This window comes from Pipistrellus hanaki (assembly GCF_964339955.1).
Source record: "Pipistrellus hanaki genome assembly, chromosome: 10".
Taxonomy (NCBI): Eukaryota; Metazoa; Chordata; class Mammalia; order Chiroptera; family Vespertilionidae; genus Pipistrellus; species Pipistrellus hanaki.
This window is the reverse complement of record NC_140512.1, coordinates 8,105,567-8,119,765: the sequence shown is the minus strand read 5'-3', so window position 1 is coordinate 8,119,765 and position 14,199 is coordinate 8,105,567. Positions and strand designations below refer to the sequence as shown.

At 47.4% G+C, this 14,199-nt stretch overlaps 1 protein-coding gene across 1 annotated transcript in view; it reads right to left on the bottom strand.

Annotated features, from left to right (window-relative positions):
• The window catches only part of CHN2 (chimerin 2), a 208,895-nt gene extending 195,220 nt beyond the window's left edge, over positions 1 to 13,675 (bottom strand). The window contains exon 1 of the mRNA XM_084896988.1: positions 13,068 to 13,675. Within this exon, the coding sequence (XP_084753114.1) occupies positions 13,068 to 13,116 (49 nt within the window). The 5' untranslated portion in view covers positions 13,117 to 13,675. The remainder of the gene's footprint in view (positions 1 to 13,067) is intronic.
• Between the last annotated feature and the right edge of the window lie 524 nt (positions 13,676 to 14,199).

Here is a 14,199-nt window from a genome sequence, read left to right as displayed (position 1 = left end):
ATTTTAAAGAGAGCCACTCCTCTGGATTAGTAAACGGTGGAGTCCCTTTGGATGAGAGATCTGTCTGGGCTAACTTAAAATGCTTATGGGGATGTGCGATGCACAGTGGGTTCTTACACTGAGAAATTCTAAACTGGTGGGATTCCACTGCCAGGTTCTGAAAGGCTGTTGAACAAGAGCAAAGTAGTATACTCAGGGGAGATTTTTCCAGTTATTTTAAAGGATCACAAACTCTGAGCGATCACTCATTGCCCTGGAAAGGAACCCAAGGAGCAACTAAATTGGAAGGGGAACTTCATGAGGCCAGAGGCTTTTATGCTTTATTCATAAATCTTCAAGTGTTTTTCACAAACATTATTCCAGTTGATTCTCTCAACGAGTATTATGAGGCATTTTTTGGAAGAGGAAATGGACATTCAGAGGCGTACAGTGAGCTCACCAGTGGGGTGCTGGTGTTTGGGCCAGATCTCCAACTCCCCAGCACTTGTCACACAACACTCATTTACAAAATGAATCCACACTCATTTATAAAACCCCAAAATGAGCATTGGAAGTGGATTTCGGAGAGTTAAACATAAAGCAATAAAAAGCAACACCAGTCCACGCTAGGGGCAGAAAATGAAGGAACTTTCCACCTTAAGAAGGAGCACCAGCTTGAACTATACACAGACTCAGAAACACGCTACCATGAATTCCTAGATGATGGATCTGCCCTCGGCGATTTATGAAAAATAGGATGTCTGCAGGGCGCCTCTTCCCTGAAAGGCTGCTGAGCATTTTTTTACAAAATACCCTCCAGTGCTATTCCTGAGGTTAGAATATAGACCCCAATAAGCATTGTGGCAGTTGTTATGTTCTTATGACAAATTGCATTGTCCAATTCAAAACGCTGTCTCCCGTTTGTACCTGCCTAGGATTTGCTGTGGTTATGCTGCTAATCTGAATCTTGATGCTATTTCAGGAGAGTTTACAGAGGCGCCATCAACAGCTTTCTCCTCCGAGAAAGATTCATATTGGGGGAGGGAGGGGGAAGGGGGAAGAGAGAGTGGGAGAGGGGAAGGGGGAAGGGGGAAGAAGGAGTGGGAGGGGGAAAGAGGAGGGAGGAGGGGGGAGGGCGGCGGCTGCTTGAAACAAGCACAGGGCTCTCAGGCGGGAGAGTTCAACCCTCAGGCGTATGAACGTCACACAGAAGAATCACGTGCCCTGGTCACTGAGAGCACCTTCAACCCTGGACATTGCTCACCAGCTCGGGAGATAACAGAGGGGACACCTGGCTTCAACTAATCAAGTCCCAACCAGAAACTAACAACTCACGGGGCGCTTCCGGAAGGAGACATGATAATGTCCTCTTTGCATATGAAAGTCAGCAAAATAGTATTATTCACCCAATAAACATGGCTTAACGGTCCCAGTGTCCACGGGGACAAGCCCTGTAAAACAGAATGGCTAATTTTTCCTACAATAAAGTGAATTTGAATGAGCAACTTAAATCAATATTAGGCAGCCAAATTATGTGTATTAATATCTACACATCATTAGCATAACCCCTAGTGGATTCTTTCATTACTAAAAGCAATGCTGGGCCTGACTTTTCATTCCCCTTGATGTTAATTCATATGTTACATATTTGCTTGGAAATAACTGTTGTTTGAAACTGAACCCACTTCTGCTTTCTGGGTATACATACACACACAAACACGTCCAAACAGACACACATACCCGCCTACAGACATATACATATACATATTCACAGAAAGAAGCCTCAGTGCAAAGACTATCAGACGAGAATTTTCTGCACAGGCGGAGAGAAAAATGTGTTCTTTCTTCTCTCAGCTTCTCTTTCCAACTTTGCAGCATTACGGCATTGCAGGCTTTTCTTGGAAGGAGGGGTGCACACACACATATATATAACAAGTAAATATGCAGAGTCTGGAATTATAGTGAAGCAAAATAAAAAAACAAAGCACAAAACTTGCATAAACAAGAATCTGCTGAACGCCCCAGCCTGCCCCTCTCGATGGCATTCCATTTCAACATCACTGTCTGGACGCAGGTAGATGAGGGACAACTCTCAACGTCTGGGACTAAAACGAAACAGGGACCTGAGATCAAGGCCAAGCGGGGCCTGGGGAGAGGGCGGCTACGTTCTGGCTGGGAACATGGACAGGGTTGCAGCTGTGGGAGCCACTGGTCGGTGGATCTGCCGGGTCTGTGTGGTGGGATCTGTGATGAAGGGTAGAACATTCTCTGGAATGTTGTCCAGACCAGTGCTTTCTAATACAAATATGAGTCACATATGTAATTTTAAATATCTACTGTAGCTACGTTAAACATTTTAAAAGATGTAAAGTTAATTTTTTAGTATTCTTTACCTAATATCTAAAAAAAATGTTATCATCTCACATATAGTCAAAGTAATATTTGGAACTGTCTTTTGGTTTTGTCCTAAGTTTTCAACCCTGGGACGTATTTTGCCTTGCAGCCACCTCCATTCAGGCTTGCCAGGCTTCGAGGTCTCCATAGCCCACGTGGCTACCACACTGGACAGCACAGGTCAGGGCCCGAGAAGCAGATCCTCAAGGTCAATGCTGCAGCCCCCACACCAGGAGATGCTATACCAGACCCCACTCCTTGCTTCCTGTTTACTTGCTGTCCCAACATTGATCTCTCAGGTTTATTCCTTAGAAGCAAAATTACTTAAGAAAAAGCACTTTAGAATGTTAGTGCGGCATTTTCTGAAATCATAAGGCTGGCTTCTGCTTCCTGGAAGGAGATAGTGGTCAGCCAGGACTGAGGGTCCAGAGGGCATCATGAAATCCAGGGACCAGGCCCCTGATGAGACAAGAATTGCATAAGGTTATCGCCCCGGTGATTCACATGCCCTAAGTTTTTGGTCAGAGTTATGGCAATAATCATCACATTTCTGAGTCCACTGAGTTCTGCATCCGCCTCTTTCTTAACAGCTGCTTGACACTTTAGAGCAGAGGTTCCCAAACTTGTTTGTGCCGTAGACCCCTTGCCATGTTTTTCGGTTTTGGGTAGACCCCCTACTTACCTGATATTGATTTTTTTGTAAATTTCTAACTGTAGTGAAGTTTAGTGTTAAAATTTAATTAAAAATAATGTACCTACTTTTTTCCGGCATTCTCAAACAAAATAACACTGATTCACTATAATTTGTATGATAAACTACCAGTTTATATTTTTTTAAATATTTTCTCAGCACTTTCCTATTCAAGATTCAGGAAACGAATGAACGTATTTTTCTCACATTCATATTTATAGAGTGACGGATTGAACAAGTCGGTGCAAGTTCGCGAAGCTTTGAGACAAAAATTGGCAAGAATGTTTACTGCGCGTATGCTTGTAACAAGATGATACTGGTATATCATTATGTGCAGGTTTTTATCCTACAACTTACACAATTTTATAAACATATATAATAAATTTTTTACTTCATAGGTACTTTTATAAATAATTTATGTTTTTATATTATAAGATAATATGATGTAAGTAAATAGGTACTATCAGTGTATGTTGAGATCCACTATCGTGGACCCCCATTTTCATTTCATGGACCCCCCAATTTTTTTTTCGCTGACGTAGACCCCTTGCAGGTTGTCACAGACCCCTGGGGGTCGATATAGACCACTTTGGGAATCACTGCTTTAGAGAAACCTTCCGCATTCCAATGGTTGTTGCACTCGAAGATGGTTAACAGAAGTTCAGGGAGGCGGCGGCTTCTTTTTCTTAGGAACCGTCATGTTCTTGCATCGTATTTGCATGCATTTCCCCCCAATTAAAGTTGCTGAAAATTCCAAAAGCTAACTTTATTTTCTAAAAGCCAGTGTGCATCTGCTTTTCCCCATATGTGGGCCTTTTTCAGGAGCAGAATGCTTCTAGGCCAATGGTTAGCTGGTGGCCAAGTTGGTAGAAAATCTCCTTTAAATAGTCTGACTTGGAAATGCCACTAGCAACCTTCGTCCACACATTCACAATTTCCCCATTTTCTTCATGATGTTTTGGAAGAGATATAATTGTAAGACCGGGACTTCTTCTGGATATGGATGTCTTTTCTCCTTAGGGGTGAAATTACAACTCACTGGGGGATTATGTCAAAAAGAAATGGGGTTGCTTATCAGGGAAACCACAGACCTTTTTTTAAATGTAAGTTTGAATCAACCTTTAGGACTAGAAGAGTTTATAATATTTTAATTACTCTCCCCAATAAAATCCTCCAGCTGTCATTGCATGGTTCCCCTCAAGGTTATATAAAAAAAAAATCACTTAAAAAAAGAAAAGCTGTTTTGTAAAATATAACCTAAGCAGCACCAGGAGCCAATGCAGGAATGGGAGAACATTCTATCACATTTCTATCCTTCGCTTATTAATTTTACATTAGTCAAGTCCTCGTCTTGGAACTGCTGATCCTCACACCAGTGCTGCCCAATAGTGTCAGCTGCAAATTATGGCAATATTCTATTCCTGCTGTCTAGTACGGCAGCCACTAGCCACGTGTGCAACTGAGACTTGAAACATGTCTAGTGCGATTGAGGAAATGAATTGTTCTAAATGTAAATAGCTACATGTGGCTCGTGGCTACCATGCGGAACCGCACGGCTAAATATAGTCAGGGCAGACACAAGGTCACTGGAGTCTCAATGCCTCTATTCACACAGCAGCCTTGAGGTCGAAGGCCCGTTTAAAATACAAAGCACTTCTGACTTGTATCTTGAAAATATTCAATAATTAAACAGCTTCAGGAAAGCCAGACAGGAAAAACGTCTGCAAGAAAGTCTCTAAAGATGCTTTGTGAGGTGAGTGGGGAGAGAAATGGAGAATTAATGTTCTGAGGGCCTGGGTGCTGCTAACAGCTCTGCTCAGGCTCCACCAGCGCTCTGAGTGGCACGGGGCAGTTCCTGGGGCTCCTGGGCCCGGGTTCTCCGGCTCAGACCATGTTGGGATCCTGCTAAACCGCCTCCAAGGTCCCTCCTCCCTCCCAAGCTGCAAGGCAAAGCAGTCAATCTGGCTCGGGAGAAAAATCCTTCTCAGGTGTGTGGTCTCTCTGAACTTGGTCCATCATTTGTTCCTTGACTTTCTCACTACGGATATAAGCTAAGAAACATATACGCTGCCGCCGGAGGACTCAGAGTCTGGGGGTGTCTGGTGATGATAACAAGACTTGATTTGCTCACCCCACATGGAGCACTACTAACACGCCGGCGAAGATAATGAACTGAGTGCAAAGTATCATCGCTCTTTTTTCCCCTAGTTTCTTCCCACTTTCATTTAGAAAATGTTCAAATCTTGGGAAAAGTTGCAAGAAGAGTGTAATAAACACTTCACCTGGCAAGACTATTCTTAAGTCCGGATACCGCAAGCCCACACCCCCCCCCCCCCCAAGTGTCCTCTCTGCAGAGCACTGACTTGGTAACCCTTCCGAGATCCCAGCCCTGGTGAGAATGAGCTTCATCAGTCAGGCCGAGGGAGGGCCTGAGCAACTACTGAGCGCAGCACCATAAAGCAGGACGAGAGTGCTGTGCTGTCCCTGTTAACCATGAGCATGTGTCTCAGCCTTCAACCTTGATGTCACAGACTTCTTACACAGCAATCAAAACAAAGCCCTGTGAGGACAAAGAATGGGCCTTGGTATTAGGAAGATCTTGTTCTAATCCTAGCACCTCAAATCCCTGCCCTGGGGCCTCTCTGGACCTATTTATTTCTTCGTTTGCAAACTGGTATAAGGTCTACCTCAGAGACACAGTGTGAGAATCACATACCGTGATGGGCACAGGAAGCCATGGAGCAGCCATTCAGAGCTGTTAGTTGCTTTTACAGTTTATAAGCGTTTTCCCAAACAGTGCTCCAGGAATGACAACCCTGGGGTATGAATCCGTCGGCTACTGTTATTTCTGGTTTATAGCCAAGCCAACTGAGGCTCAGAGACATTAAGGGAAGGAGGGAGGAAACGGAGAGAAGTGGCATCTACTGAGGTGACATGGCAGCCAGGCCTACGGGAGGCCATGCTTCTATCACCTCTGTGAACGCTCACATCTACTCCAGGAAACGGGTCATCACACCGCAGTTTGCAGGGAGATATTTGAGGCTCAGGGAGGCTAATGTCACCCAAACCACATAGCTAGCTAGATGCAAGGCTTGGCTAAGTACCTGGTTTAAGTGCCTATGCTAAGGGTTTAGGAGCCTTGGTAAAGGGCTCAAGGGCCCTGGTTAACGGTTGGAGGGTGCTGGTTAACGGTTTAAGGGCTCTGAGGGTTAAAGGGCCTTGGTTAAGGGTTTACATGTTTTGGCTAAAAGCCAAGTGTCCAGATCTTCTGTCTCCAAGTTTAGGGCTCTTCCTCTGACCTCTAATGAAGACACATTTCAGAACGTGGGGTCTCTCACAGCTGGAGGAAGCAGACTGTTGCCCCGCATCTAGTTGGTTCTGCCAGGCAGCTACTGGCACCCAGCCTCTCTTCTTGGAAAAGCTCTCTCTCCAGCAGGCCCACCATGCACGGGGGCACTGGCAGTCTGCACAGTGCGTAGGTGGTATCTCCACTCCAGGAATCTAATCAATGCAACCCCTGGCTGGAGGCGATTACAACATTTTAAATAAGGCTATTAACTGAACACCTTTATTACCGAATGTCTATGGCAACTTAGGCGCTGAATGATTTAAAAGAACACTATAGCCCTGGCCAGTGTGGCTCAGTTGGTTGATCTCCGTCCCATATACCGAAAGGTCACTGGTCAGGGCACATGCCCAGGTTGCAGGTTCAGACTACGGTAGGGGTATATACAGGAGGCAGCTGTTGAATGTTTCTCTCACATCAATGTTTCTCTCTCTCTCACCCCCCCTCTCTAGTAAATCAATAAAATAAACATTTTTTAAAAAGAGTAGAACACTATATACTGCTGAGGTTATACTGTGAATGGGCTGAGGCTGGGTGACTTTGATCGGCCATATTGTTGAAGAAAGACAATGCTGTAATGAGACCATATCGTAAAGGCTATCGTCAAAGAGTGGGCTCCACAAAGGTGTGGATTCCCTGGTAATAATAAATGAGGGGAAAGCAGGCTCTTTGCATGAGCAGCCGGTGGATGGCTCTCCCTGGGTACACAGCTGAAAAAGTCTGATCAACACTGTCACACCACATGCTGGGTCTTCATCCTCAGACCCCAGCAGACAGCCGCGTGGGTCCCACCGCTGAGCGGACTGCCTGTGGGGTCAGTGCACACCTAACTGGGTTTTCCTCTAGTCACAGGGAAGAAATAAACCTCTGCCTTTGTTACTAACTTTGAGGTGTGTGAGTGCATTTTATCACACCAACCAGCCACCCAGAGATGCAGGCATCCACCTTACCCCTCTGACCGGAATCCATGAGAAAAACGGAATGCCAGCTTCCTCTCCCACTGTGCATGGAAGAAGAAGCGGGGAGGTGTGGAGAGGCTTTGGAAACTGTTAACAGTAAAGTAGACCAAGTGCAGGATTTATGAAAACCTGAAAACTTAGACATCTGACCAACATAATAACAGGTGAGATAAACAAAAGGGAGCGAGGACGGGAGGGAGGAAGGAAAAAATGGAGAAAAGAATTAAAAATGGAAAGGAAGGAAGGAGAAAGAATTAAAAAAGGAAGGAAGGCAATTCATTTTGAAAAATAAGTGACATATTTCAGGAGCCATGAATTGTGAATATGTTCCTAAGAGATAAGTGACTAGTGGGTGATGGGTGCTATCAATCCTGTGTCCATCACTAGGTCATCGCTTCTCTTTCTCTGTATCTAACGATCTTGGCAGGAATCTCTTCTGGCAGAAAACCCTTTTCCAGAACATACCAGTGTGACCCCGCTCACGCACAGGTTTTCTGAACCCACTGTCCACTTACGTTCACCACCCTGCAAAGGCAGGAGACCCGAGGGGCAGCAGCCGGCTCCCAGCAGGACTGACGCTGGGGCCAAACCCAGGTGGCAGCTCAGAGGACACATCGTCCAGTTCCACCCTCCACAGACTGGCCTCGGAAAACGCCTGCTGTGTGCGTCCCCTAGAAGTTGTCCAAAGCAGTTCATAGGGCTGGTGGGAGTGAAGGCGATGTGGCAGTTTTGCAAAAGGACACAAGCTGGTGGGCCCTTGTCACACACTACAAACCTGCTGCCGTACGTAAGGACTTCCTCTCCTCCCATCCTACATCCCTGGGTCCGTCGGGACAGTGAAAATCTAATAAGTTAAAATGAGGTGTGAGAAGGTCACCAGAAAGACAGCAAGGAACAACGATCCGAATCCTAGCAAACAACGTCTCTCTGGGGGGTCATTTTAGCTCTGAGTTTTTTAAAAATATGTGAGGGTTTTTTGGAATCACAATTTTTTTCTTTTTTTGTGTGATTTAAAATAATAAAGATAATCAAATCTCCTGGCCACTCTAGGTGATTGTGTATTTAAATTACCAACAGTGATCACCAAAACAAAGGTAAAGAACTTGCTTTTAGACATAACTGAATCTTTCTGAAGAACCCAAAAGAAGACTTCTCTGTTTTGACAAAGATACCCCGTTTTGCAGCGTTAGTTACAGGGAGTTTCTGGTTACACACATGTAAGTCTTGGCAGCAGTCTTGTAGTTTTACCTTCTGCATCTGGGACTATGAAAGATTTGTATATGTCACTGGTTTCGGCCCTCCAATAATGAGTGATGAAAATTCCTATTTATCACCTCTACCGTCAATACCCATGTGACAGCAGAAAATAGCTTTACAGTGAGCCTCTTTATCCACGGATGTAGAGGACTGACTGTATGCACTGAGATAGACCATTTTGCATGAGGGACTTGAGCATCCTTGGATTTTGGTACCCAGTGGGGTCCTGGAACCCATGGATACCAAGGGACGACTGGATTTACCTAGCCCACATTACTGTTGCATAGAATCTGGAGAAATAACTCCCCCAGTCCATTCAAGAATATTCTTTTCCCAATTAAGGTTTGATAACTCTACCTAGTACTGATTTTTACTCTTTTTCATTCGCATTTGAAAAGTCGATTTCATTTCTATAATACAGTGTCTTTGAGTTCTCAAAATCTTAACAACTTCTTATCCAGGGGCCTCTTTAATATTGAATATTTTACTTAGTTTAGTTACTTAAAAACATCTCATAGAGTCTTTACTTATTAGTTTACTTGAGTTTTCTTTTCTTTACTGTGTGCAATTATCCATTTTGCAATCACATTACTATATGCAAAATGTTATTTCAATTATAAAAGCAACTATAACCCATGATGATTAAGAAAACTATTTTGCAAGTCAATCATTGTTTACTTCACAGTATAATCAAAGGCTTAAGGATAGAGACTTTTTTTTCCCGATTTAAAAAAATAATAAAGGTAATCAAACCTTCTGGCCAATCTAGGTGATTGTGAAATTTAATTACCAGCAGTTATCTTTGAAACAAAGGCAAAGCAATTTCTTTTACACATAATTTGAATGTTCCAGGAGGAAATTTCTGAAGAGTTCTTAAAAAAATGTATTTTCAAAATTAATTTTAACTTGATTATTGTATTTGTTATGTGTTGCTTTTTTTTTTTTCTCATTCCTCCAAGGATCAAAATTTATTCACACCAAGCACTTAGATGCTACATTCTCTGTCAAATGCCCCCCACACACTATCTCATTTAATCCCCATAATATTTCTATTAAGGAGGTCCATTTCAGATAGATGAAATGACACATGTGTGTGATGGGGTTCAACAGCAAGTGCAAACATTACCAGTAAAATCAGATAACTTTTGTGCTCAATACTGAGCAAAGGATTAGATCTTTACTCTGTGCAAACACACCCAGGCCTGTATCTTCCACAGCTATTTCCCTAAGAGAGGTTTAACCCATGTTATTCGAGTTCACCTCTCCACATGCTGGATGCTACAGAATCAACTGTCAATTGCCCAAACATGTCCTGGGGCTATGTCATTGACCACATGGGTGCCTGAACAGAAAAAAGTCCTCCTACATCCGCAGTCTGGCAGCTCCAGGTGTGATGCTGCTTTGCAGCTTAGGAGTGTAACTGTGCAGAGAAGAGGAACCACCAAGAAAAAAAAGATCAATAGCCCTAAGAAAGGTAGTTGAAAATCAGGTCATGAACTTCATCGCCAGGCCTTTACCTGAGCTCTTTTCTCTTCCTGAAATACCTTTCATTTTCTCTGATTTCTGGAAAAATCCTACTCATGCTTCAAGGCCCAACTCAAAGGTTATCTCCACTGACTCCCCTACACTGAGGTCATCCTCACTTCCCTGTGGTCTCCCCCACATAATTCACTAGTACAGATTGATATGTGCTTGTTCACCGCTAATGCTGGAAGGTGAGGGAAAGGGTGTTCACTCATCTCTCTATTCCAAACACTTGGGACAATGCCTGAAACTTTAAAGACACTTAATAAATGCTTGTTTAATGGAGCTCAGACCTCAAGATCAAGTTTCACATGCAATGCAAGAGGCGGATTTTTCTGTGTGTTGGACTTATTTCTGCACCCAAAGTCTAAGCTAGTGACTGCTTTTTTCCCCTCATTACTCCAACGAGCAAAGCTTATTCACACCAAGCACTTAGGTGCCACACCCTGTGCTAAATGCTCCACACACATAATCTCATTTAATCCAGGCAATTCCTCTGAAGTAGGTCCTATTACTAGCATCTGCCCTTGCTTACCGGTAGGTAAATTGATATTTAAAGTTCAATAAGACCTAAAGTTACCCAGCTAGTCAGTGGTGGTGCCAGAACTCAAGGACAATAATCCTAGAACTTCAGAGCTAGAAGCAATCCCAAAATTATCTTCCTCACTTAATGTCCTTGGCGCTGAGGCCTCTGATTTACTGCCTGGCACATAGTAGGTCCTCCAAAGTGACTGGCTGATTCTGACCTTTGCCTGGGAGAACCCAGCTGCCATCACCAACAGGCTCTATTCTTTCCTGCCCAACACCTCTCACAGGTGTGAATTGCTTGTGTCCTCTGAATTATTCATGATCCACACCTTGAGAAGTGTGCTTTAAAAAGGAACTACAGTTCTCATTATGTTTCAAGACAAAATGCCTGACTAATTGGTGAATTAGATGATACAAGCTTCTGGTCCACCGTGCCGACTCACACCAAATAGTATATCCATGCCCAGTTTTTGAATTTCAGCTTTCACGTGATTCCCTAGCTTCTATTAGGATTTAAAAGAGTGAACAGCAGAGAGAACCAGCACAAGCATCTCTAGCCAGCCTGCAAAGCAATGACCCTCCCCTAAAGCCGACATGGTGCCTCGGATCCACATGTTCTTCTGAAGGCTGAGCTTCTCCAAGAGGAGTTCTTGAGCTACATCAACACCTGAGAATTCAGATGCCACGTCACCCATAATTCATAGCCTCAGTCAATCAATCATGGGAAACTGCTGCCTCCGGGCCCTCCCTCCACTCTTCCTCCCCCTGGCCAAGTCTCCCTCCTGAGTTGATTTTCCAAGTGGGAATTTTTATGAGAGGGCTAACCATCTGCTAATCGTGAGCCAACATCACTGTATTTTAAATGCAATGTTAGTCAACCAAGATGAATTGAAAATCAGCAGCCGTGGTTTGGGGGGGTACTAAAAATAAGCTGCAGCATTTGCTGAGTTCTCAGAATTCAAACCACAGGCGGTCAACTTGTTGCTGCTCTTAATCAGACACCACTGCTCTGACCCATTGGCTACTACAAGGAGGAACTTGAACTGGTAACTATGCCACAGGCCGAACAACCCTGTGCTTTTGGCTAGCTGGCAGTGATCCGAGAAAGGAAGTGCTGTTTCTCTGGAACTAAACTTGCCAAGAAAGATAACAGCTGGCTTTCAGGCGATCACCTGTGGCACATCACAATTGCACCTTCGTCAGATTCACCTGGCTTTTATGATTTAATTAGTCACACATCTACAGATACGGTTCCACCATGCCTGGCTTGCTGTCTAATGCCTCCAAGGAGGTGTATCTTCTTTGGAATTTAATTTTGGGTCACAGTAAAACAACACCACACAATAGGAATTACTATCATATTAATGCACTGAGCATTCCCATTGACCCCTGAGTACCGTGCACTACACTGAATGTCTTATCAGACAGCCCTCGAAGGTTTGTCATTAAAGTTTCCAGGGGTCAGAGAGGCAGAAGAATTCTACCTAATGCATCATTGCAATTGATTCCTGTCATAATCAGAAACGGGGTAGAGGGTGGGGGTTCTTCTATTGATTCCTGCTCCTTTGGATTCATTCGCAATTTTTCCCTCTTCAATTAAACCCGCTGGTCAACCACAGAAAAGCTGAAAGAAGCCCTCCCTTTGCTCAGCTGCACTTGGAGGGAAAAAAATGTATGCCTGGAAAGTAAGATTACAGAGCGTATTCCAAGAGGCCACACAGGGAAAATCTCTCTCTCTCTCTCTCTCTCTCTCTCTCTCTCTCTCACACACACACACACACACACACACACACACACACACACACAGGCAAATTGTCAGTGGCTGGGCTCAGCCTCCTGTTTGCTAACTCACTTCAATCAGGACCAAAGGACACAATCCCTTCATCGCTTCCATCTCAAACCCATGCCCCAAGCGCCTGTCTCCACGGAGCTAATTTCCGAAACAAACAAAGAAAATCGAGTCTGCCAGGAGGAGCGCGGGTTTGCTCCCCTGTGCCTTGAATTCGGGGCATCCAGCTTGGTCAGGGCGCCCCGAGTCGCCCCTAACCTTCCCTCCCCGCCCCGCCAGCCCCGGCTCCAGCGGCGCCCGAAAGTGAGAGCCTGCCCCGCTCCTCCCGCCTCTCCCGCCGCTCTCCGACCCCCGATCGCCCGCGTCCGCAAACTCGGGGCGCCCCGGCTCCCCATCTCCGCGCTGTCAGATGTCAGCGGGCGCCGAGGGTGCCGGCCACCCCGACAAGTGTCACCCCGGACGCTCGCTCCCAGTCCGAGGGCGCGGGCAGGGCGGACGCGGCAGGCGCTGCCCACCCCGGGGCGCGGGACGCGGGGCGCGGGGCGCGGGCAGGGGGCGAGGGACCCGGCTCGCAGCCGCGCCCGGCGGGCGGGCACTCACCGGAGGACACGGAGGAGCCGGACAGGCTGGAGTTGCTGGACGCGGCCATCTCCGCGCGCCCCGCTGGTCGCGGCGGCTCAGCCCCGGTGAGGACGCAGCCTGCGCTGCCCTCGCCCGGCCGCTCGCGGCTGCCGCGGCCCCCAGCCCATGGCCAAGTCCCGGCGGCGCCGCGAGCACCAGCCCTGGACTCTGCCTGCACTTCCTGCTCCGCCAGATGACGCGCTGCCGCCGCCGCTATTTATTTGTGGTTTCCGTCCCGCTCGGCGCTGGAGCGCGCTGCTCCCCGGGCGCCCGCGGGTAGGTAGGTGGGCACGGAGGGAGGCCCGGGGGCGGACCGATCCGACCGATCGTGCCTCCAGCCCGGTGAGCGCTCCCCCGCGCAGGCAGGGACGGGCGCCCGGGTGTCCCTGCGCCGCCCCGCCAGCTCCCCGCACCCTCCCCGGCGCTCCCGCCTCCCCAGCCGCACGCTCCGAGCAGCCCGGGCAGGGGCGGCGGGAGACAGACAGACAGAGCGACCTCCCCTCCTCCCTCCGCCCCAGCCCCGCTCGCGCGCGCACACAAAGGAAGGAGAGGGGACCGGGAGCCGGGAGCTGGTTCGGCTGCGCGGGCTGCACCGCACCTGCCTCGGGGGCTGGCGGGGGAGGCTGCGGGCTGCGGGGCGGAAGGGCGCGGGACCGAGGAGAGGGACCCCTGGGCGCCGGGAAGCCGCGGGGGGCGCGGGGCGCGGGTGGCTGCGGGCGCAGAGCCGCTCTGGGGGTTTGAACGGGACCAGAGCGGGGAGGAGGTGTTGGGGCTCGCTGAGCCCCGCCAGACTGAGGAGCGGCGGGCAGGCCGGGGTGGAAAAGGGTGAAGGTGTGGAGGTGGGGGAAGGCGGGGTCACTGAGGACACGTAGTTTGGCGGAAGGGGGCCTGGGAAGCCAGGGGCCTAGGGAGCGCTCCTTCCACTCCCCTCCAAACTGTCCTTTGTTGCTCTGGAGAGGATGGTCCCAACCCTGCAAGAAGGTAAGTTTTGGGAAACACCCTCACAACACCCAGCAAGCCCATCCAGCTGCCCTGGTGCCCCAGCCTGGGACGGTGCCCGCCCGAGGGGCCCGCTGGGCTTCTGAGGTTGGCCTTCAAGGAAGCAGACACG